The sequence below is a fragment of the Orcinus orca genome, chromosome 4, assembly GCF_937001465.1.
Source record: "Orcinus orca chromosome 4, mOrcOrc1.1, whole genome shotgun sequence".
NCBI lineage: Eukaryota > Metazoa > Chordata > Mammalia > Artiodactyla > Delphinidae > Orcinus > Orcinus orca.
Window position 1 is genome coordinate 78810025 of NC_064562.1, and position 24625 is coordinate 78834649.

General features: G+C 42.9%; 1 protein-coding gene across 9 annotated transcripts in view; it reads right to left on the bottom strand.

Moving 5' to 3' along the window:
- Positions 1-376: 376 nt before the first annotated feature.
- Positions 377-24625, bottom strand: part of LOC117200819 (uncharacterized) — an 87407-nt gene continuing 63158 nt past the window's right edge. For 4 of the 9 annotated variants that reach the window (XR_007477142.1, XR_007477139.1, XR_007477140.1 and 1 more), the window contains exons 3-5: positions 23647-23715; positions 15891-16074; positions 384-2015 (exon numbers count right to left, since the gene is read on the bottom strand). Coding sequence is in view for 2 of the 9 variants with exons in the window: in XM_049709328.1 (XP_049565285.1) it covers positions 15949-16074 (126 nt within the window). In the remaining 7 variants the exon portion in view is untranslated. Of the gene's footprint in view, positions 2016-14203; positions 16075-23646; positions 23716-24625 lie in introns of those variants that run through there. The other 5 variants (XR_007477145.1, XR_007477144.1, XR_007477143.1 and 2 more) reach the window with 4 other exon arrangements.

Below are 24625 nucleotides of genomic sequence, written 5' to 3' on the forward strand. Positions count from 1 at the left end.
GTCTTTACCCACGTGATTAAATTACCCATCTTGAGAGGAGGTGCTTATCCTAGTGGGCCCTAAATGCAACCATATGCATCCTTATAAGATACAGACACAGAGGAGAAGAGCCAGACATACAGAGGAGAAGGTAACATGAAGAGAGATTTGGAATGATGAGGCCACAAGCCCAGAAATGCTAAGGCAGCCATTAGAAGATGGAAGAGGCAGGAATGGATTGTCCCCTAGGACCTCCAGTGGGAGTACAGTCCTGCTGACATCTTGATTTCTGATTTCTGGACTTCAGAATTGTGCCACAATAAAGTTCTCTTGTGTTCATCTACCCAGTAGTGGTAATTTTTTTTTTTTTTTTGCGGTACGCAGGCCTCTCACTGTTGTGGCGTCTCCTGTTGCGGAGCGCAGGCTCCAGATGCGCAGGCTCAGCGGCCATGGCTCACGGGCCCAGCCGCTCCGTGGCATGTGGGATCTTCCCGGACCGGGGCACGAACCCGTGTCCCCTGCATCGGCAGGCGGACTCTCAACCACTGTGCCACCAGGGAAGCCCAGTAGTGGTAATTTTTTACAGCCGCCTTAGGAAATGAATACGAACAGTGTTGCTTATATTCTTTCACCGTCTCACAGAGGTTTTTGGTTTTGTTTTAATTGAGTGAGTGTTCTTTAACTGAAAGCTCTTTTATTTGCTGCTCCCATAGCACTCAAACACGATTATATGGGGATCCCGGGCTGAGACACCAGGCTGAGTGGCAGCCCCCAAACTCTACTTGACATCACATCTCTCTTCTGCACAAACTTGTCCTGTCTGGTTCCCTCTTCCTTTAGGAGCAGTCCTCTCCAAGGGCTTCCTCAGCCCCTCATGGCAGGCCTGGGGACTTCAGATGGGCCACCCAGCAACCCGCATGGATGGCAAGTGAAGATCTTGATGATGGCGGGAGATTGAACTCAAATTGGAAATAACATGGGTCCACAGGCCTGCATATACACAGTGTAGAGAACTTGTCTGCCAGGGTGCCTAGCAGATTAAAATGCACAAAGAGAGCAGGACAAGCTGATCTTTTTAGAGGACATAAGATGAAATCCCATTACAAACTGTATTCCAATTGCCCTTCAGCTTCTTGAAATGGTCTTCATTGCCTAAAACATTCTCCTCCTCAGACTTCAACAAGATGGAAAACTCTGAAAATCTTTCTTCTGTTGAAAATTTGTACTGTAATATATTCTTCATCTGGAGAACCAGTTATCTCAGAGTGTAGCAATTTTTAAGGAAAGGTACCCTGAGCCACAGTTTACAAAATTCCTAATAAATTTTGTACAGGAAGAAATTCCTGTAGAAAATTCCTAAATAAAAGATTGTATTTAGAGGCTTCCCTGGTGGCGCAGTGGTTGAGAGTCCGCCTGCCGATGCAGGGGACATGGGTTCGTGTCCTGATCAGGGAAGATCCCACAAGCCACGGAGCGGCTAGGCCCGTGAGCCACGGCCGCTGAGCCTGAGCGTCTGGAGCCTGTGCTCCGCAACGGGAGAGGCCACAACAGTGAGAGGCCTGCGTACCGCAAAAAAAAAAAAAAAAAAAGATTGTATTTAATATGATTGGATCAGTGGAACAGAATAGAGAGCCCAGAAGTAACCCGCACACCTACAGTCAATTAATCTTCAACAAAGGGGGCAAGAATATACAATGGAGAAAAGACAGTCTCTTCAGCAAGTGGTGGTGGGAAAGCTGAACAGCCACAGCACTTCACCGTTTCTAAGCCAATGAAGATAGAACATTCCTTCACACTGTACACCAAGATAAACTCAAGGTGGCTTAAAGTGGCTTCTTAACCACTGCACCACCAGAGAAGTCCCTTTTTTGTGTGTGTTTTGTTTTGTTTTGGGTTTCTTTTGGCCGCAGTGTGCTGCTTGTGAGATCTTAGATCCCCAACCAGGGATTGAACCCAGGCCGCGGCAGCGAAAACACCGAGTCCTAACCACTGGACCTCCAGGGAATTCACCAGCAATGTTTTCTTAGGTCAGTCCCCTAAGGCAAAAAAAATAAAAGCAAAAGTAAACAAATGGGACCTAATCAAATTTATAAGCTTTTGTATAGCAAAGGAAACCATCAACAAAATGAAAAGACAACTTACGGATTGGAAGAAAAAAATTTGCAAACGATGGGACCTACAAGGGCTTAATTTCCATAATATACAAACAGCTCATACAACTCAACAACAAAAATACAAACCACCCAATCAAAAAATGGGCAGGAGGGGCTTTCCTGGTGGCGCAGTGGCTGAGAGTCCGCCTGCCGATGCAGGGGACACGGGTTCATGTCCCAGTCTGGGAGGATCCCACATGCCACGGAGTGGCTGGGCCCGTGAGCCATGGCCGCTGAGGCTGCACGTCCGGAGCCTGTGCTCCGCAACGGGAGAGGCCGCAGCAGTGAGAGGCCCGCGTACCGCAAAAAAAAAAAAAAAAAAAAAAAAAAAAGGGCAGAAGACTTAAATTGACATTTTGCTGAAGAAGACATACAGATGGCCAGTAAGCACATGAAAATGCAAATCAAAACTACAATGAGGTACCATCTCACACCGTTAAGAATGGCCATTATTAAAAACTCTACAAGTAACAAATGCTGGAGAGAACGTGGAGAAAAGGGAACCCTCCTATACCGTTGGGGGGGAATGTAAGTTGGTGCAGCCACTATGAAAAACAGTATGGAGGTTCCTCAGAAAACTAAAAATAGAATTACCATATGACCCAGCAATCTCACTCCGGGCATATATCCAGACAAAACTCTAATTCAAAAAGATACATGCACCACTATGTTCATAGGAGCACTATTCACAATAGCCAAGACACGGAAACAACCTAAATGTCCATCAACAGATGAATAGATAAAGAAGATGTGGTACATATATACAATGGAATACAACGCAGCCATAAAAAACCTGAAATAATGCCATTTGCAGCAACATGGATGCAACTAGAGATTATCATACTAAGTGAAGTAAGTCAGAAAGAGAAAGACAAATACTATATGATATCACTTATACGTGGAATCTAAAAAAATGATACAAATGAACTTATTTACAAAACAGAAAGAGACTCACGGACATAGAAAACAAACTTTTGGTTACCAAATGGGAAAGTGGGAGGCAAGGGATAAATTAGGAACTTGGAATTAACAGATACACTACTATATGTAAAATAAATAACAAGGTCCTACTGTATAGCACAGGGAACTATATTCAATACCTTATAAAAACCTATAATGGAAAAGAATCTGAAAAAGAATATATATATATTCACTGAATCACTATGCTATATGCTGAAACTAACACATCATTGTAAATCAACTATACTTCAATAAAAAATTAAAACAACATGATTATGTTGAGCAGCATGTCCAGTGTAAAATTTTTTTTAATATTTATTTTGGATGCCCTGGGTCTTAGCTGCAGTATGCAGACTTCTTAGTTGTGGCATGCAGGATCTAGTTCCTTGACCAGGGATTGAACCCAGGCCCCCTGCATTGGGAGCATGGAGTCTTACCCACTGGGCCACCAGGGAAGTCCCTGGTCAGTGTAAATTTACTCTTAAAATAACTTTTAAAAAGCTATCAGGGGGCTTCCCTCGTGGCACAGTGGTTAAGAATCCGTCTGCCAATGCAGGGGACACGGGTTCGAGTCCTGGTCCGGGAAGATCCCACATGCCGCAGAGCAACAAAGCCCCTGCGCCACAACTACTGAGCCTGCGCTCTAGAGCCCGCGAGCCACAAATACTGAGCCCAGCTACTGAAGCCCGCGCACCTAGAGCCCGTGCTCCACAACAAGAGAAGCCACCAGAATGAGAAGCCTGCGCACGGCAACGAAGACCCAACACAGCCAAAAATAAATAAATAAATATATTAATTAAAAATATATGGGAACATATGTATATGTATAACTGATTCACTTTGTTATAAAGCAGAAACTAACACACCATTGTAAAGCAATTATACCCCAATAAAGATGTTAAAAATAAATAAAAATAAAAATAGAAAAAAAAATAAAAGCTATTGGAAAAAAATAAACTATCGGAAAAAAGTTACTGTTTTGAATAGGTAATACACTCAAATGATTCAAAAGTCAAAAAGTATAAACGGGTGTAAACATGAAAATTTCCTCTTGTTTCTATCCTCCAGTCATCCAGTCTCTCTCCGTACTATACAGTTTGCTTATTCACAGGAAACAGAGGGGCAGTTTGTTTCTTATTATACTTCCAGAGATGTTTTCTGCACAAATGGTGGCATCCTATGCACAGTTTAAAATTTAAAAACCTTTTAACTGAAGAATAACATAAAGAATAATGCAGGGAATTCCCTTGTGGTCCAGTGGTTAGGACTCGGTGCTTTCACTGCTTGGGGCCCGGGTTCAATCCCTGGTCGGGGAGCTAAGATCCCACAAGCTGTGCAGTGAGGCCAAAAACAAAAATAAAACAAAAAAGAATGCACACTTCAATTAATTTTCATACACTGGACATATTTATGTTACCAGTACTGAGATCAAGAAACATCACTACCTGAACCCCTTGGCCCCCTCAATGTCCTCAATGTCCCTTCCAGTCACTACATCCTTCAAGAGTCCACTATTCTCATTTTTAACAGTATACTTTTGCTATATTTATATAAATAGGGCAACCTTGACTTTTAACAGCATGCGTTACTTTTGCAGTCTATGTATACCTTACATAAATGGAATTATTCAGTAAGATTGTGCCTGGATTCTTTCTCTCAACATTACGTTTGTGAGATTCTTCCATATTGACAGATGTAGTTGTAATTTAGTCATTCTCACTGGTGCTTAATTAATATTCCATTGTTATACATACTATTTTTGCAACTTGCTTTTGTTTTGTTTTACAATATATCTCAGAGAAATTTTTGTATCCATATTTTGAGTGCCCTTATTCTTTCTTTGTGTAGGAGTATTCCATTATGTAAATAACAACTTTTTTTTTTTACTTGTGCCCTAAGATAGACATTTAGCAACAACCTATATTTAAAAGTAATATGTGCTTTTAACAAAACAGGGACTAATTTCATAGGACTCTCAGTACATTGGTAAAATATTTTCTAATGAAAAAATTATGTTTTAAAAATATCTTATCTTTAAAAAATATATTGAGTTATAATAATAAATGTATTTGTTTTATAGAGAACCCAGATTCAGTAAACCACCAAATGCCCCACAGAATGGGACTGTGAGGGCAGAAAAACAGGGTGAATGACCCCCATGACCTGGGGGGCGAGGGGCTGCAGGGAGTGGTGCAGAGCCAGAAGCACAAGTTAGTCCTTCTGACCCCATGACTGAACCATTATCCTGGACCAATCCCAAGGCCATTTGCTCTGCCTGCCAAGTCTAATGGTTTTCCAGCTTTTGCCATTGAAAAACTAGGAATAGAGAAATTTATTTAAGCTACCTCCAGCTAATGAAGAAAAGTAGAAATTCTTCATCTGTAGTTGGGTCATAAACATTTCAGCAAGAACGTAAGTATAATTTTCCCGGGTAACATTGATAACATATTCTAATCCTTTGATGTCCGTGTGGGAAACAACTGAGTAATTTAATAGTGAGCTTATGCTTTAAGTGCAAAGAATTATTGTGGAATAAAATGTTCATTTCTGAATTTAGTTGTCACTTGCTCTTCAAGTACTTGCTCTTCAAATTCATTAACAATAAATGTGTTTAAAAAATTTTTTTGATATCATGCATTATAACAGCTTGATTAAAATTAACCAAGTGCGTCTCACCTCCTATGTCTTTTACACATAAAGATAAGCCCTCAGGTCAAATACTTTTTCTCTTTCTAGTTCGTAGAAAAATGGTTTGCGATTTGGTCTGTTGGGGAGGCAGTTTCTCGCTCTGTCTCTCTCTAATGACAGCATGAGATTACCCGTTACATATCGTTTAAACGTTCATGTTAAACATGCATATTTAACATTCATAGAGACAAGACTGGGGCCAATTTAGGGCAAAATCATGATGTTCACAAATTGAGGGGCTCCTAACCCCTGCTGGGGAAGAGATCAAGAAGCAGAGCACTGTGGTAAAGTATGAACATCCCAATAGACACTCCTCTGTGTTTCTGAACTCTTAGATCATTATGGTAAATTCTTAGGAGTTGAACTGCTGTCAAAGGTAGGTGTATTTTAAATGTTGATGCATATTGAAAAATTAGTTTTTAGAAAATTGGTAACAATTTATATATTTAATGAGTGTGTTTTTCTTACATCCCTGCCTACACTGCACATTGACAGCTTCCCTCCCTGTTTTTTTTTCTTTAGAGTCTGTAAAGTATGGTAGTTAAGAGCATAAGCTATGGCTTCAGAGTACCTAAATTAGAATCACGGCTCTGCTACTTTCTAGCTGTGTGACTTTGAGCAAATTACTTAATATCTCTGTGCCTCAGTTACATAATCTATAATACAATGAGCGTAATAATATGTACTTTTGGGTTGTTGTGCAGATTCAGTGAATTAATTTTTGTAAAGTGCTTAGCAATGAACCTGAATATCTCAGGTTGAGCCATTTGAAATTAATAAACAGTAAAAAAAAAAAACCAGCAATTGCATAGGGTTCAGTGCAAGTGTTAATAAATGTAAGCTATTATTATCTTTGCACATCTGATAAGTAATATGTATTTTTAATTTAATATAGGTGTTATCTAATTAAAGTAGGTTGGTACTGGACTCTGGCTAGACAGTCAAACGAATGCCTCAGGAAAGGGAACTCTGAAATCAACCCAAAACTGTGAAAATTTAGGCTATGATAAAGGTACCATTTCAAATCATAAGAAACAAGGATTTTTAAGTAAATGGTGCTGGGACAACTGGCTGGCCACCTGAAGAAAAGCAAAGCTAAGTCTCCAGTTAATTCTATACACTGAAACAAATTCCAAATAGAGAACAGATGCAAACCTAAAGAGTTTAGCCTATAAATTATTAGAAGAAGACACTGGAAAAATTATTTAAAATCCCAGAATGGAAAAAGACATGTTACCTTGAATTCATAAAAAAGAACATTAAATTATCAAATATTTCTGCATGGTGTGGACTTCCCTGGTGGTCCAGTGGTTAAGACTCCATGCTTCCACTGCAGGGACCATGAGTTCAATCCCTGGTCATGGGACTAAGATCCCACATGTCATGTGGCACGGCCAAAAAAAAAAATTCTGCATGGAAAAAATACCTTAAACAAAGTAAAAGATCCCAGAAAAATACTTAAAACAGTTATGACAGACAAAATGCTAATTTCCTTTATATACAAAGAACTGTTACAAAACAATAAGAAAAATACCAATAGCATAAAAAGAAAAGAAATGGATGAAGGATGTGAAGAGGCAGTTCACAGAAAAAGCTTTTAAACATTGGAAGAGTTGCCCAACTTCATTCATCATTAAAGTAGTGCAAATAAAAAGAAGATATCACGGGACTTCCCTGGTGGTGCAGTGGTTAAGAATCCAACTGCCAGTGCAGGGGACATGTGTTCGACCCCTGGTCGGGGAAGATCCCATATGTCGCGGAGCAACTAAGCCCGTGCCCCACAAATACTGAGCCTGTGCCCTGCAGCCTGCGAGCCACAACTTCTGAGCCCGCGTGCCCATGCTCTGCAACAAGAGAAGCCACGGCAATGAGAAGCCCAAGCCATTTGCAATGAGAAGTTTGTGAACTACAGTGAAGAGTAGCCCCTGGTCCTCACAACTAGAGAAAGCTGGCGTGCAGCAATGAAGACCCAACGCAGCCCAAAACAACTAAACAAGATATCACTTTTCACCTGTCCTATTGGCTAAGAGTTGTACTGCTTGATTCTTTTTATTGGTTGTATATTTATCTTTCAATAAAATAATAGTAGTATTTCCAATAAAACAGTAGTTTAAGCCAATCTACAAGTTTAAAAATGGTAACATATAACAGTGGATTTTGAAACCAGAAATCAAAGACAAATTTTCTCATTTATTCAAAGTTTACCTAAAATCTTGCTTTATTTCAACGCTTCCGAGATCCTTACGTAAATGGACTCTTCCTACTATAATAAGTCCATGAGTATTACACAGAATATGCTTTAAGAGAGGCAAAGCACCCCCCCCATCAACTTTCTCCTCTTCCCTGTGCTGCCATCAAGAAGAAAGTTGGGGGCTTCACTGGTGGCGCAGTGGTTGAGAGTCTGCCTGCCGATGCAGGGGACACGGGTTCGTGCCCCGGTCCGGGAAGATCCCACATGCCGCGGAGCGGCTAGGTCCGTGAGCCATGGCCACTGAGCCTGCGCGTCCGGAGCCTGTGCTCCGCAACAAGAGAGGCCACAACAGTGAGAGGCCCGCGTACCGCAAAAAAAAGAAGAAAGTTAGTATGGATTGTTCAAATTCTAGGACTTTTAAAAATTTTTTTAGGCTGTGTTGGGTTTTCATAGCTGCCCGTGGGATTTCTTTAGTTGCAGTGAGGGGGGCTACACTTTGTTGCGGAGCACGGGGTCTAGGCGCGCAGTCTTCAGTAGTTGTGGCATGCAGGCTTCATTAGTTGTGGTGCAGGGGCTTAATTGCTCCGCGGCATGTGGGATCTTCCCGGCCCAGGGATGGAATCCGTGTCCCCTGCATTGGCAGGCAGATTCTTAACCACTGTGCCACCAGGGAAGTCCCTCTAGGACTCTTATTGGATCAAATTTACTAGCGATTAATGTACATTAAAATGTCACACATTTTGGGTATGGGAAGACTGAAACTCTTTCAGCATTCTCTTCTCTCCATGCTGCAGAACTGGAGGGCATCAGGGCCCATTCCTAGCTCAGTGTGTGTGTCTGTGGGTGTGTGGGTGTGAGCCCCAGGTTGCAAAATAGTGAGTGGACATAGGGCCTGCTTATCCCAATGCTACCCAAGGCCAGCTCTTGGGCTCTTCTCTCCCTTCAATCACTGACAGGCCAAGAGTCTGTTCTCCTTCCTGCTTCCCTTTTGCACAGACACACACAGTGCTCACTACCCCAGCAGCAGTTCAGGCCAGCTCAGCACTGGCAGTGAAAACAAGTACCTTCTATCTTGCTGCCTGCCTGCTTCTTTCTGGACACTCTGTGTCTTGCTGGATGTGTTAGATTGGCTTTCGGTCCGAAGGTTCTTCGTTCTAACCAGACTGGCCAAAAAGGACTGATGCACACATTTCAGTTCAAATCACCCAAGTTCTTCTTACTGAGTTCCAGGTCCAAGCCCAGTCAGCAACAAAGGCACACCAGCTACTCCTGGGTGTAAAGCATCAATGCAACTTCCAGACCCTACTTGCTAAATGGGGAGGGGACTTGCTTAGATGTGGCTGAATGCTCAAGAGCAGCTGGCCTGCAGCTGAGGGGACTGAGGAACATAGAAGTGGACTTGGATTTGATTTAACCCACTGCCAGGGCATAGCAGGGGCTCAATAAGTGTGGACTGAGGTGATGACTGAAGTTGGAAAGACAAAAGAAACACATAGTGAATACTGTTTTCACAATGTAAGAACATGTCATCAAATACTACATTATGAGACACAGCTGAATTTATTAGGAGATTGTGCTAGTTAGGATAGAGACTATGCTACTGCAACAAAAACATCCACAGATCTGACTGGAAGAGGATAGAAGTTTATTTCTCTCTGATATAACAACCATTTACTCTAGGCTACCAAGACAGCGCTACTCTGTGTGATCATTTAGAATCAATGCTTCTTCCACCACTGCTTAGGGCTACAGTTCCCAAGTTGGCCCAAAGAGCCTCAGTGAGCTCACAGGAGCACCATGGGACGTGTCAGATTTTTGAGGAAAACACAGTAATCCTCAACATCTGATACACACCACATAAACTACTAGCTTGAGGTTCTTCACAGTTTCAACATCAGATAGCACTGCTTTCCTTTTGATGACATGAGATATTTCTGAATCTAGGTTTTTGGTGGTTGCCGTGATAAAAAGCAAGTCCTCTAAGAAAATCATTGTGGAACAGGGAATGGGGTAGTGGTGTCCAATCTGATTCCAAGGTTTGAGGAGTTGTGCAGTGCCCCATAGGTATACACATTCCATCATCAAGTGACTGCAGTTGTTTAAAGTAAAATTTTTTTCTTTCAATTTATGCATATTATTTGTTACAAACGTCTACTAAATGTTGGGAGACAATTCTCCATGGATCTCTCATTGTTTTGCATATGTTGTAAGCAGAGGCATTGACTGCCATTGATCCAGGCTATCTTTTTAAGGATGCTTGTATAACTAATAGGCTTGGAAGACAGAGATAGTGACTGTCTCTGGAACAAAGGGTGGGTGGGTCTACTTACTGTCTAGTCTAATAGAAATAACGTTTCCCTTGGGCTTCCCTGGTGGTGCAGTGGTTGAGAATCTGCCTGCCAATGCAGGGGACACATGTTCGAGCCCTGGTCTAGGAAGATCTCACATGCCGCGGAGCAACTAGGCCCGTGAGCCACAACTACTGAGCCTGCGCATCTGGAACCTGTGCTCCGCAGCAAGAGAGGCTGCGACAGTGAGAGGCCCGCGCACCGCGATGAAGAGTGGCCCCCGCTCACCGCAACTAGAGAAAGCCCATGCACAAAAATGAACACAGCCAAAAATAAATAAATAAAATTTTTTTTTAAAAAAGAAATAACGTTTCCCTCTAGGGCAAAGATCAGGCAGGCTTACTACCCGTTACAAAAGATTCAGGTTGCCAAAGCTTGGTAACGAGAGACTCAGGTCACCTCTCCTGTAACGCTACCTGCTGCCTATGCAGGTGTCACACCACCCTCTTCACAGAGCCCCATAGGAACTGGGGCTCAGGAAACCAAAGCCAGTGCTGACACGCTGACTATTGCTCTTGCCATGAGTAATGCATTCCATTGTCTCTGACCCAAGAGTCTCCTGTCTTCTGCCAACACCCATGAAATTGTGGCTGGCTAACTTGTTAGTTTACAAATAGGATAAAACCTCAGACTCTTTACAGTTCTTGACACTAAGTGGTTAGGACATAAGTACTTGTTAGGTTGTTTGGACAAAACTACTTAAAATACAGAACTATTCTTTCTTTTGCCCCAGGAGCACCATGATAAAATTACTGAGACACTAGGGGGATGCTATGAACTGGAAAGTTTGGGAACTTCTGGCTCAGTGCATTGTTCTCATCCACATGTTTAAACGTGAGACCTGTCACTTGCCAGCTGGCAGGGAGGGGAGAGGAGAAAGTCCAGGGAAGCAATTTTTTTAAAAAAGAAAACCAGGTATGAGTTACACACATCTCTCCTGCTCATGTTCCACTGGTGAACTTAGCCACAGGGCTACAGCCAGCTGCAAAGGAGGCTGGGAAGTGGAATCTCTGCACAAGTGTCCCTATGCTTGGCCTAAAATCTATGTCTATGGAAAAGGGGGAGATGGATTTTGGCAGACAACTAGCATTCTACACCACAGAAATATTTCCCTATGGCTGGCATTGCTTGAAATAGTGCAGGGTGAGATGTGTAAACAATCTTTTAATATCTTTACTGTGAGATGGCTCTGTATGGCTTTTATCTGAGAGGCATTTGCCTTGGTAACCTCTGCAGATTTCTTCCTTCCTTAGCCTCTCTTGGCACTCTACCCTAACCCTTACTTTCAGGAGCTCGCTAATGAGAATCTTTTCGTTAGCAGACTCTGGGATGCTCTGCTTCTGGTCCTGGGTGGAAGGTCCTAGGATCAGCAATGTGTATGGCTGGGCTTGGAGCTCTTGGTGAAGGGGGAGCAGTGAGTAGGGAAGGGATACTGGACTCGTGCTTATGGCATGGTGGAGTAATCACATTTTGCACTGTTCAGGCAGGGTAGATCCAGGCTTTTATGTGCCTGAAGCTTATACAATTTGGGAGCCTTCTTTAAAAAAAAAACTAATACAAAATTATGAATACAAAATTAACTATGTATCAAGAACACAAAATAAATATTTATTTAGAATGAGGAAAGAAATCATAGTAATTGTCAAAAAATACACAAAATTAATCTGAAATTAAGGTATATAGAAGAGCAATTTAAAATTGCTTCTTGTATTGATCTCCATAATTATGTAATCAAATTATTTTTATATTACTTACATTGACTTATTAATGGAATGTGTATGGGACTTTTGATACAGGAACCCTTGCTTCTTTGGGCCATTTTCCTGTGTCTATGGTAATGTTGTGTTTGTTTTCATCAACCGATAGACTTTGTCAGCACAAGAAGCACCCGGTAGGCTAAGAGGTAATCTGATTTGATCTGATGCATAAAACATGAGTCTTCATACACAGATGTGCTTGTCATTGACAATACTGCTACAGGTACCTGCCCTATAAACCTAGGAATTGTGATCAATTCTATTTTGCAAGATTTCCATCAAAAAAGAAACAATATATGACGCATTAATAATTGTGTACATTGTACCATCAAGTATATTTCTGAAGTAGCAAACTTTTAAGTAAGTTTCAATGAGAACTGAGCCTTCCACTTACAACTGTACACATCTAATGATTGGAAGAACTTCCTGAAGACTAGCTTTTGGTCCCCTACTTTCCAAACCTTATTTCTCCTCCATTACTTACATCTATTTCTGGTGTTGGGTACCTTGGGACATGTTCATACCACTATTTTGCCCTTGGCTCTGCACTTTTATGTTATGGTGCCTGATGAGTTGGCATGGGAGGGTCAGGAGTATTCTTAGAAGCCATTTCTATACCAGGAGGCCTGTGATAACATGACCAAACCTGGAAGTGACTACAAATCACAGATATATATGCCAGTCAGTCCAAACTTCATGTATCCTCAACTCAACTTCTCTTTAGCCAGTTACCAAAAATGCCTACTGCCACACATCACTGTTCAGTAGGAGAAGACTGATGGTGAGAAAGTCGGAGAGGAAAGACACAGTCGTCTTAAACCGTTGCTGTTAAAATATCCTTATTTCCCAAACTTTATAAAGACGTGAGACCATTGGAATACATTGTTAGGGCTGCTCAATGGGCCTTGGATGGGGCATGTACAAGTGAAGCTTAACCTCCATGAGCTTCCCCTGGCTAGAGGTTGTAAGTGACCCTGAGGAGATCCGTCTTAAAACAAATGCAATATCCTCAAAAACCAACTGTTATTTTGCAGTACTTTATAACTTACAGAGCTTTCATACTCATCACTATAGTTGATCCTCAGAGCAGCCTTTAGGTTGCCAGAGCTGATACCAAAACTTTGGGAAGTAGAATGTTTTGCTCCAGCAAGTGAAACCTCCTAGACTCAAGAGTGAGGTCTTTTTTTTTTTTTTTTTTTTTGTACGTGGGCCTCTCACTGTTGTGGCCTCTCCCGTTGCGGAGCAAGGCTCCGGACGCGCAGGCTCAGCGGCCATGGCTCACGGGCCCAGCCGCTCCGAGGCATGTGGGATCTTCCTGGACCGGGGCACGAACCCGTGTCCCCTGCATCGGCAGGTGGACTCTCAACCACTGCGCCACCAGGGAAGCCCAACAATGAGGTCTTTTAACTTCAGAATTCATGCCTTTCTACTGTATCATTCCAGAGAAGACTCATACAAGACATTTTTGCATGACATATATTAACTGCTCAATAAATATTCATGAGACAAATGAAAGAAAAGAAAGAAGTCAAGCAGGAGCCAGGAATCCTTTAAGGGGCCAAAGAAAGACAATCCGTCAGTAGGAAGGAAAACGGGCCAGAATCCCACCTTTCCAGCTGGGACAGACACTTTCCCTACATTTCTTACAGATGTCAACCTGTTTTCCATGCTCCACGGTCCAGACCAGTATATGGAACAAAACACAGATGATGACTCTGTAAGAGGGCTCTGGGTCCACATGCCCTCATAAAGCAGTTTCTATTTTTCTGGGTAACAGGTGGGGAGAGGGTTGGGTTTTTCTCTGTGGGTGGGGTGGGGCAATGGGGAGAAGATGGATGAGCCTTAATTAGGTTAATTGTAGCTTTGGTAAATAAATAATGAAAATACGCCCAGGTAGATTTTTGATGAATGTGTCATTCACCAGTTCAATGCCTGTTGCTTAACTTTAGTTGTTAAATGAGAGGAGGCAGGAAAGGAAATCTGCACTTTGAATTTAAAGAGCAGCTGGCTTGATCTTTATTTCAGATGTAGTGAGATCAGTGATATGCTCTGTGCTTCTCTTCTGCTTTGTCAGGCCTCAGACAAGAGGAGGCTTTTAATGCTGAATTCCAACACCTTAAAAGCAGACAAAGGGATGGAAACTTAGGAAAGTTGATTTAACATGGCCCAGGCCTTTCAGGAATCTCATGGGTCTCTGGAATTTCTGACAGCCCAGTTTCTACCCTTTAGCATGAGGGCAGAGAAGGGCTTATTTAAAACTGGGGCCCAGGGCTTTCCTGGTGGTGCAGTGGTTAAGAATCCGCCTGCCAATGCAGGGGACACGGGTTCGAGTCCTGGTCCGGGAAGATCCCACATGCCGTGGAGCAACTAAGCCACAACTACTGAGCCCATGCGCCACAACTACTGAAGCCTGCATGCCTAGAGCCCATGCTCCGCAACAAGAGAAGCCACCGCAATGAGAAGCCCGCGCACCGCAACGAAGAGTAGCCCCCACTCACCACAACTAGAGAAAACCCGCGCACAGCAACGAAGACCCAACGCCACCAAAAATAAAATAAATAAATTTATATTAAAAAAAACAAAACTGGGGCCCAGTAATTTGGAGAGTTAAATGGTCAGGATAAGGAGGTCTCAGCCAAGGAGGTGAGGTCTGTTCACAACCAATTCCATCTATGTTTAAAACCTTCCATGCACCCTTTGAGAGCTCAGCTGGTAGAGCGGAGGACTATAGACCTGACATGTGTGGATATCCATCTATGTTTAAACCTTCAAAGGCTTCCTTACTTCCCTTAGAATAAAAGCCAGACTCCTTACTGTAGCCCAGCAGGACTTGCATGTCCTGGTCTCTTATCTCTCTTCCACTCCCCGTCCTCCAGCCACACTGGTGACCCTTCTGGTCCTCACACATGCCACCCCCTTCCTTTCTTGTAGCCTTTGCATATGCTGCTCCTCTGGCTTTTCACAGATTCAGCTTCTTATTATGTTTCAGGTCTCAGCTTAGGGTAGCTTTCTCAGTGTGGCCTTCTCTAACCATCTCATGTAAAGTAGCAGCATAACCTCTGCTCCTGCCACTTTTACCTGCCATCAATCTCACTGTTTCCTCCCTAGTACGTCTTAGTTTATAACGTTCTTATTTATTTAGTTGTTTCCTTACTTAGCTTCTGCTTCCTCCACTAGACCGTAGACTCCATGAAGGCAGAGGACTTATTTCTCTCATTCACCAGCATATACCAGCTCCTAAGACAGTATCCAGTCCGTGGGAGGTGCTCAATACATATTTGGTGAGCAAAGACTGAAAGAATTGTTTCCCTTCAGGGCACTAGCTGCTGTATTGGTGGAAGGTTCCTCTTAGCTCTCATAGTGGTTTTCAAACTCTCAACATGTTTTGTTGCCTTCCTGCCCTGGGCTAAGCCTTTCATCCATCCAAAGACCAAACAAAGTCTTGACTCGGGTCTCTCTGAGGTCTCTCCCCTGGTACACTGAGCACTCTAAGGGAGCAGATGTTTTCTCAATGGGTGAAACAACCTGGTTCTCAAGGGTGTGCCCTCTCCCAGTCAGACAGGATGTGCCCTCAGAGCTTGCCAGGGCACGCTTCTCCAGAAATGCAGGCACTGCTCAAGCTCAACTGAGCCGCCGGAGCATGGCAGCCGGGAGCGTCCACAGGAGACGACCAGCAAGCTCAGGAGAGATGCACATGGAAAAATAAAACTCTTAACTTGGGGGCCAACCTGGGGCTGGAAAGTCCACTTTGAAAGAAATCCCAACAAGAGCCAAGAGAGTTGGAAAAAACAGGAAAACTCCCATCGACACATACATTTTCACTGGAGCCATTCCATCTGTGTTTGTTTCTCCAGGGCCTTGCCGTGAGGACCTTACTTGCATTGACCATCAAAAACATTCAGTTCAGGGACTTGCCTGGCAGTGTGGTGGTTAAGACTCCGCGCTCCCACTGCAGGGGCGGCAGGTTCCATCCCTGGTGGGGAATTAGATCCCACAAGCTGTGCAGCAGAAAAAAAAAAAGAACATTCAGTTCAGGGTGAAAAGGGAGAGGAGAGTAGAATGAAGATAACAAGGCCACGGGCACGGGAGAAGGGCTGCTGTGGAAACACTTCCTGGCTCTAGAGGGTGATGATCTCCAGAGTTTCCCTGGGGTCTCCTTTGGACCCCTCCTCCCGGAGAGGAGGGAGTATGTTACAACAGGGAGAGCCTTGGCCTGACAGCCAGCAGCCCTGGGTTCTGCTGCTCTCAACTGTGCTCCTCGCTTTGCTGAGTGACCTTGGACAAGCCACCTCACCTTGAAACGTGGGTTCTTCTTCTATTAAATGAGAAATTGAACTTTTTTTTTTATTGAGGTATAGTCGATTTACAATATTATAGATGTTTCAGGTGTATAACATAGTGATTCACAATTTTTAAAGATTATACTCCATTTATAGTTATTATAAAATATTGGCTATATTACCTGTGTTGTACTATATATCCTTGTAGCTTATTTTATACCTAGTAGTTTGTGCCTCTTACTCCCCACCCCCGTCTTACCCCCTCCCCCATTCCCTCTCCCCACTGGTAACCACTAGTTTGTTTTCTATATCTGTGAGTCTGCTTCTTTTTTGCTATATTCACTAGGTTTTTTTTGTTTTTAGCTTCCACATACAGTATTTGTCTTTTTCTGTCTGACTTAGAATTTGAACTTTTAAAAAAACATGGTAAAATATATGTAACATAAAATTTATCACTTTCATCATTTTGAAGTGTATATAGTTCAGTGGCATTAAATATAATCACATTGTTGTGCAACCATCACCATCCATCTCTAGAACTTTTTCATCTTCCCAATTGAAATTTCATACCTGTTAAACAGAAACTCCTCATTCCTCCCTCTCCCCTACCCTGACACTCACCATTCTACTTTCTGTCTCTATGAATTTGCCTACTCTAAGTACCTCATATAAGTGGAATCATACAGTATTTGTTCTTTTGTGACTGACTTATTTCACTCACCATGATGTCTTTAAGGTTTACCTATGTTCAAGGTTCACATGTTGTAGCATGCGTCAGAATTTTTAAGTCTGAACACTATTCCATCGTATGTATATACCACATTTTGTTTACCCATTTATCCATTGATTGGTTTGCTTCCGCCTTTTGCCTATTGTGAATAATGCTGCTTTGAACATGGGTGTGCAAGTATTTGTTTGAGTCCCTTCTTTCACTTCTTTTGGCTATGTACCCAGAAATGGAATTGCTGGATCATACGATAATTCTATGTTTAATTCCTTGAGGAACCACCAAATTGTTTTCCATAGTGGCTGCACCATTTTACATTCCCATCAGCAATGCACAAGGGTGCCAATAAAACATTGAACTTTTATTAGTCAGAGAATCCATTTTTCAGAAGAAATGTTCCAGGATGCTCTATATGCAAAAGACATTTAGAGTGGAGTGCTCCAAAGCAGTGGGGGCGAGGAGTCCAGTAACCCCAAGAGTGTCTCTATGGAACAAAATGAAAACTGGATAAGACGTTCTCTAAGGCAGGGGTCGCCAACACCTTGGGCCGCCACAGACCGGTACCTGTTAGGAGGTGATGGCAGGCAAGTGAGCGAAGCTTCATCTGCGGCTCCCCATGGCTCCCTATCGCTTGCATTACTGCCTGAACCACCCCTGCTTCCCCGCCCCTGGCTGTGGAAAAATTGTCTTCCATGCAACTGGTGCCAAAAAAGGTTGGGGACCGCTGCTCTAAGGCTCCTTCACATGTCAAGCATCAATGAGTCTACATTCACGTGACATACTGAGCAGCCAATAGGCATAAGGCATATTTGATTTACTTATACATTACCTGTTCCACAAAGGATTTGAGAAGATTTGCAAAAACCTATACAATAGAAAAGGATAAAATACATAGTCAAGAGTATCAGGGCAGAGAAAGGTGGGAGGGATACCTTTAAGATATATGAGCAGACACTGCCTCTGTCCATAGGCTCTCTCAATCTGAGCATTGTAGGTGAAGGAATGTCAGAGAAATCCAGAGCAAGATTGCCCTATGAACATGTGGAAGCTCCAGAGGCGAAGGAAGACAAGACTGTTTATATTATACATTACTTCACCCAAAGCCACATTGCAAGACTCAAAGAATGAAGAAAGAATCTAGTTGGGGCCTAACAAAAGCATGCTGAGGAAGCAGAGTTAGTGCTTCTAAGAATGCACCTAAGTCATAAGCCCGAGGTTTACATCCTAGCTCCACTACCTGCTAACCCAGGGCACAATACTTGACCTCTTTAAGCCTCCATTTTCCCATCTATAAATGAGGGTGATGCTAGGGATTGCTGTGAGGATTAAGTGAGACAATGCAAGTCCAGGGCCTAGTAGAGTAAGCTATCAGTACATGGTAGCTGGAATTATACTCCGGAGGGTCCCATACCATGTCTTTCTTGTTCATCACTCTCTCCCCAGCACTTAACAGAGTGCTGGTCTTAGTACGTACTGAATGGATACTTGCAGACTTGATTTGATATAGATGCTTTTCCTGTTTGACATGCCACACTCCCACATTGATGGGTGACAGGGTCACAAAGCATGAGGTCAGGCTAGTTAAAGGCGTTGTCCACTAGGTAACACCGAGACTAAATGCTCATGGAGTTTGATGAAATTCATGCTATGGAATGTATATGACCCAGGTCAAGGGCCTCTACTGTGCTCTCCCTCATGCCCTCCCTCTTCAAAGGAATGTGTTTCGTTTATTCCAGTGAAAGATGTAAAATGATAAATTGGATAATAAATTAGGACAGGAGAGATATCAGCCCTGCAAACTTCATTTCAGTTCAAACTTCTACTATTTATTGAATGTTTAACATTTAAGGCTCTTCATTGGGCACTGTTGGAAATTTGAAGATTAGCAAGAAAACACCTCTTCTCTCAAAGCATATACTTTCTAATAAATGGGTAGCATATAGATATGCTACTATGAGAAAAATGCCATAAAGATGATCAAATGAACAATATGGGAAATGAAAGAAGGCAGAAATTACATTCAGCTGTAATTATCTGGTTATGTTTCTCAAGAGAGGTACCCTTCCAGATGGTCTTTGCATTTGGTACCATGGGGTAGGGGAGGAAAGTAGATTAGAGGCAGGGGGAATGAGAGGAACAAAGTATAGCGTGCTTGGCAATCAGTGAGTCATCTATTTTAGGTGGATCATATAATACATGTAGAAGAATAAGTCTAGAAAGAGGGCTTTGAGGGCCTTGAGGTTCAGATGAAGATTTATAGGGAATGGAGAGCAACTGAGAGATTTTGAGCAGGGAAGTCGTGTGATCAGACTGGTAATGGGGAAAATTAAACTAGCAGTGTTATGTGAAAGGGATTGAGGTGGAGCACGGCAGGAAGTGGGGGATGACTTAGGGAGCAGCTGAAGTGGATCTGGGAAGAAATTACGAACGAGGGTGTGGGCAGCAGGAATGGGCAAGAGGGGCCTATTGGAGAGGCTTTGTTGAGGTAACTACGATAGGATTTAAGTCAGTTCCCTTGTTTTACTTGGAGAGAAAATGAAGTTTGGATGCTTCATCTTTCCCAAATCAACTCTCACTATCTTCCAGTGAAAAGACCCCAGGCTTGGAAGCAAAGTGTGGACCCTGGGTCTGTAGTTTGGGAGAGGGGCTTGGAGAGCTGGAAGCATCTCTTATTCTCCTTGGTGCTCCATGTGCTTTAGCCCGGCCTGAGAGGAAAGAGCTAGAGGAGCGAGCTGTGAGAAGGAAGCTTCCCCGCCCCTCCCCAGGTTCTCAGTTCTGTTTGGACAGCCCCACATCACAGGATGAGGCTTGGCACCCTCATCTGTGATAATAAAAACATAGCACAACAGTCATGTATCTCTTGGAATGTGACAACGACCAGCTTATTAGCTTACGTGTTCTTAACCTACTGTCCTTTCTCCCCTCCACACCCTCCACCAACTAAAGAGAGTTTTTTTTTTTTTTTTTACTGCTTAGCTTCTTCCCCTCCTCTACTCTCTAAGAAGAATTCTGTCTACTGATCCTGTTTTTCTTGTGATACAGAAATAGGGAGAGAGAAACCAGACTGGACAGTTAGGAAAAGGGATAAAATTCTGATGGCTTGGTCCAGTTCAGGGTTACCCTTCTCTCTGTAAAATTCACGTCAAGGACTGTATCGACTAGATACTAAAGAATGAAGCCAGAAGATCAAGTCAACCCATATAATACGGACCTAAGAGAGAAGTAGGAAAAAAAAAAAAGAAAAATACTTTGGGCTGGGCTTCAGGGAACATTTGCAGGGGGAGTCTTGATAAATGAAAGGCTCTGAGATAGAAAATATGTTGTTGTATGGTATGGATTGAATCTCTTTTAATACTAATTAAATGTTGCAATTTCGGTTTTGGCTGCTCACAGCTTTTAATGTTTTATGTTTTTAATGTTTTGGTTTTATGTCATACCATGCTTAGACTAGACAATATTGTATTCCAGCTTAACAGCAGGAATTCTGGGACCAAACTCTTGGATCTCAAATCCCATTGCTACCACTTAATAGCTGTGTGACCTTTGGCAAGATACTTCATTCTCTGTGACTCAGTTGCTTTGTCTGCAAAATGAGTTAACAAGAGTATCTACTTCAGAGAGCTGTTGTGAGGATTAAATGAGTTGATATTTGTAAAGCTCACGTAAAGCCCAACATGTAGTTAGCACTACATAAGCATTAGCTATTAGTAGTACAGGAAAATTTGAGGTCATGAGATTTTTCTGCCTTGGTTCAACCAAGATGGCGTAGATGACTGTCAGAGAAGAATTATTCTCAGTAAAACAGATCCTAACTTTTGGGAAGGAATGGAGGTTCTAGGCAGTTGTACTAGGCGGATTTCTAAAATGAAACCCAAAGATCCCCACCTCTGGGTTTTCACACCCTTGTGTAATCCATTTCCCATTGAGAGTGGGCTGGACCTGGTGACTTGTGTATAACTCACAGAATATGACAATGATGGTAGGATATCATTTTCGTGATTAGGTTACAAAAGGTTGTGATTCTGGTCTTGCTAGCAGACTCTTTCTCTTGCTGGCTGTGATGATGCTAAAGCTGCCTTGGTGGGGAGGCCCTCATGGCAAAGAACTGGGGGAATCCTGGGGCCAAACAGCCTGTAAAGAATTGAGACCATCAGTCCAACAGTCCGTGAGGGACTGCCAACAACCACTGAGTGAGCTGGAAATGGATCCGGCCTCAGTTGAAACTTGATTTCAGCCTTTTGAGAGACTCAGGCAGAGATCCCAGTTAAGCCATGTCCAGATTCCTAACCCCAGAAACTGTGAGATAATTAATGTGTGTTGTTCTAAACCATTACATTTTAGAGTATTTTGATACATAGCAATAGATAACTAATTCAGCAATGTACCAAAGGAGGAACTTGGGAACCCAGAGACCCAGCTCTAGGATATGAGGGTGGAAGTTGGGGAGGCCTTGAGGGTGAGAGTCCCCATTGAAGGAGCATCCTATTGTCACACTGGGGAGAGCACACCCTCATCTACGTGGGGAGGAGAGCAACTCAGGCACAGCCCTTCAGGATGAAGTGGCTGAGGCTATCCTAGGGCTTCCTGTTCAAGTGCCTATCAGCCTGGGAACACTTAGTTCTCATCTTGCATCATTGACCTCTTTGCAGCACTGGAGTGTTTACTCTTCTAGAAATGCCTCCTTATCTTTATGACACCACTCCATTCAATTGTTTATTCATTCAGGCAACAGCTATGAGCCGGACACTTCTATGAGGTCTGGATACATTATGAACAAGGAGAAATGGCCCTCACACAGTATAAATTTCTTCTGGCTTTATTCTATCTTTTTAACTTCTCCTCTGTCTTCTTCCCTGGGGCGACTTTTGTTCACATACCCCTTAAAGCCTAGTGTTCTCCATGGCACTGTCCTTGTCCCTCTTTCCTTTTTACCTTACACGTCCCCCTGCATGATTTCAGGCTGTATCTATCACCTAACGCCATGTCCAGGCTGACCTCTCCCATTTCTGAGTTCCTATTGCCCTTAGGGTCAGGACCAAGCACTTAAGTTCAACCTCTGTTGTTTTTTTTTTTTAATTAGTTAATTAATTTATTTATGGCTGCATTGGGTCTTCGTTGCTGTGCACGGGTTCTCATTGCAGTGGCTTCTGTTGTTGCGGAGCACGGGCTCTAGGCACGCAGGCTTCAGTAGCTGTGGTTCGAAGGCTCTAGGGCACAGGCTCAGTAGTTGTGGCGCACAGGCTTAGTTGCTCTGCGGCATGTGGGATCTTCCCGGACCAGGGATCGAACCCATGTCTACTGCATTGGCAGGCGGATTCTTAACCACTGCACCACTAGGGAAGCCCAACCTCTAACTGTTGATCTATGGAACCTTTCCCATGCCTGGGAGTTTTAGTCCACTAGTGAATATCTGTATCTCTTTGTATAATAGAAGGGTATTTGACAAATCAAGAAGAGTAGGTAATTAGAAGGACTGGCAAAACCCAGAGTTGGCAAGACTGTGTAGCAATTGAAACTCTCATACACTGCTGGTAGGAGTGAAAACTGTTCGGCAATACCTATTAAAGCTAAATATTTATATATACTTTGACCCAGTAACTCCATTCTTGGGTAAACACCCAAGACAAACAAGTGCTTATGTCCACCAAAAGACATGTACAAGCATGTTCATGCCAGCTTTATCCATGATAGCCAAAAACTGGAAACAATTCAAATGTCCATCAATAGTAGATTGGATAGGGGCTTCCTTGGTGACGCAGTGGTTGAGAATCCATCTGCCAATGCAGGGGACACGGGTTTCAATCCTTGGTCCGGGAAGATCCTACATGCTGCGGAGCAACTAAGCTCGTGCACCACAACTACGGAGCCTGTGCTCTAGAGCCTGTGAGCCACAACTACTGAGCCCACATGCCACAACGACTGAAGCCCACGTGCCTAGAGCCCGTGCTCCACAACGAGAGAAGCCACCACAATGAGAAGCCTGTGCACTGCAACGAAGACCCAACACAGCCAAAAACAAATAAATAAATTTATTTAAAAAAATAGTAGATTGGATAGTATTTTATACAATAGAATATTACACAGCAATGAAAAAAATAAACTACTGCTATACATAATGACATGGATGAATCTCATAGACATAATATTGAGTTGAAAGAAGACAAACACAAAAGAACATATACTGTATGATTCCACTTATGTGAAGTTCAAGCACAGGCAAGATAATCTATGGTGTCTACACCCTTTTTGCAGAGTTATCTTTGCAGAGTTATGACTGGGAAGGGACACAAGGGAAAATCTGAGGGTTCTGAAAATATCTAAATATTGATTTGGGTGGTGATTATGCAAGAGTATATGTAAAAAGTTATCCAGCTATACACTTAAGATTGGTACATTTCACTGTCTTTAACTTATACCTCAATAAAGAGTTAAAAAAAAAAAAAGAAGAGTGTGTTATAGATAGCTTTTGTTTTTGCTATCCAGCATTTTTTGTCCTTTTCTTAAAGTAATTAACCCTGATTTACCACTGTCCTTTACCTTTACGGGGTGTAGACAATGCTCACCTCATATATATGTCACATGATCCAGGACTGGCCATCAGAGTTTTCCACACCTTGGCCACAGGGATGGACCTGTGATTTAAACCAAAGCAATGAGATTCAAACCCAGGACTTTAAAACAAATCCTATGCTTATGTGTACATTTACAGGGAGGTGAGTGGTTCTATGGCCATATCTATCTGTTGTTAGATATAGCTCCTCAGAGGGAAAAGGACAGAAAAATACCACCTAATCCTCACAATCGCCCTACTGAAGCTGTTGCCTGAGTCTGGGAAACAATTCCCTTCTATGTCCACCCCGCACTTGCCTGGAGGTTGTTGCCTCCCTGGTGAAGTGGACATGAGTAGAAAGAGTATGGTTCTGGGAATTCCCTCTTGGTCCAGTGGTTAGGACTCCATACTTCCACTGCAAGGGGCCTGGGTTCAATTCCTGGTCAGGGAACTAAGATCCCACAAGCTATGCAGTGCAGCCAAAAAAAAAAAAAAAAAAAAAGAATATGGTTCTGGGTTTGTCAGATATCTTCCATACAGACTCAAGGATCACATGATCACAACCTAGCTACAAGAGAGGCTGGGCACTGTAAAAGTGTGAAAACAAACACATTTGGTGGCCCACATCACATCCCCTTGGCCATCTCTGATATCAGCCACGGCTACAATGGACAGTCATCCTATGTGAGCCCAGGTGTTGTTCTGACAGCATTTCTCCTCCAGTGTGAGGTCTCAGCCTTCCGTGTTCTGCCCCAGGGCCTTCTTCAATACCCTAGGACCCTGCTCAGCCTACAGGTAATAGTACCCCAAAGTACAGGGGTGTTAATGTCTCTCTCGGCAACTTCCAACCACTGGGGGATGGAAGCTAGTGGATAAATTCCCTCACCTTTAGGTGAATGGTTGTAGGAGGCCTTCTGTACTGTTCTCATCTTGATAACACATTTTCCTTCTTGACATCACTCTCCCTGCTCCCCCCATTCCTGTTTCAGGGG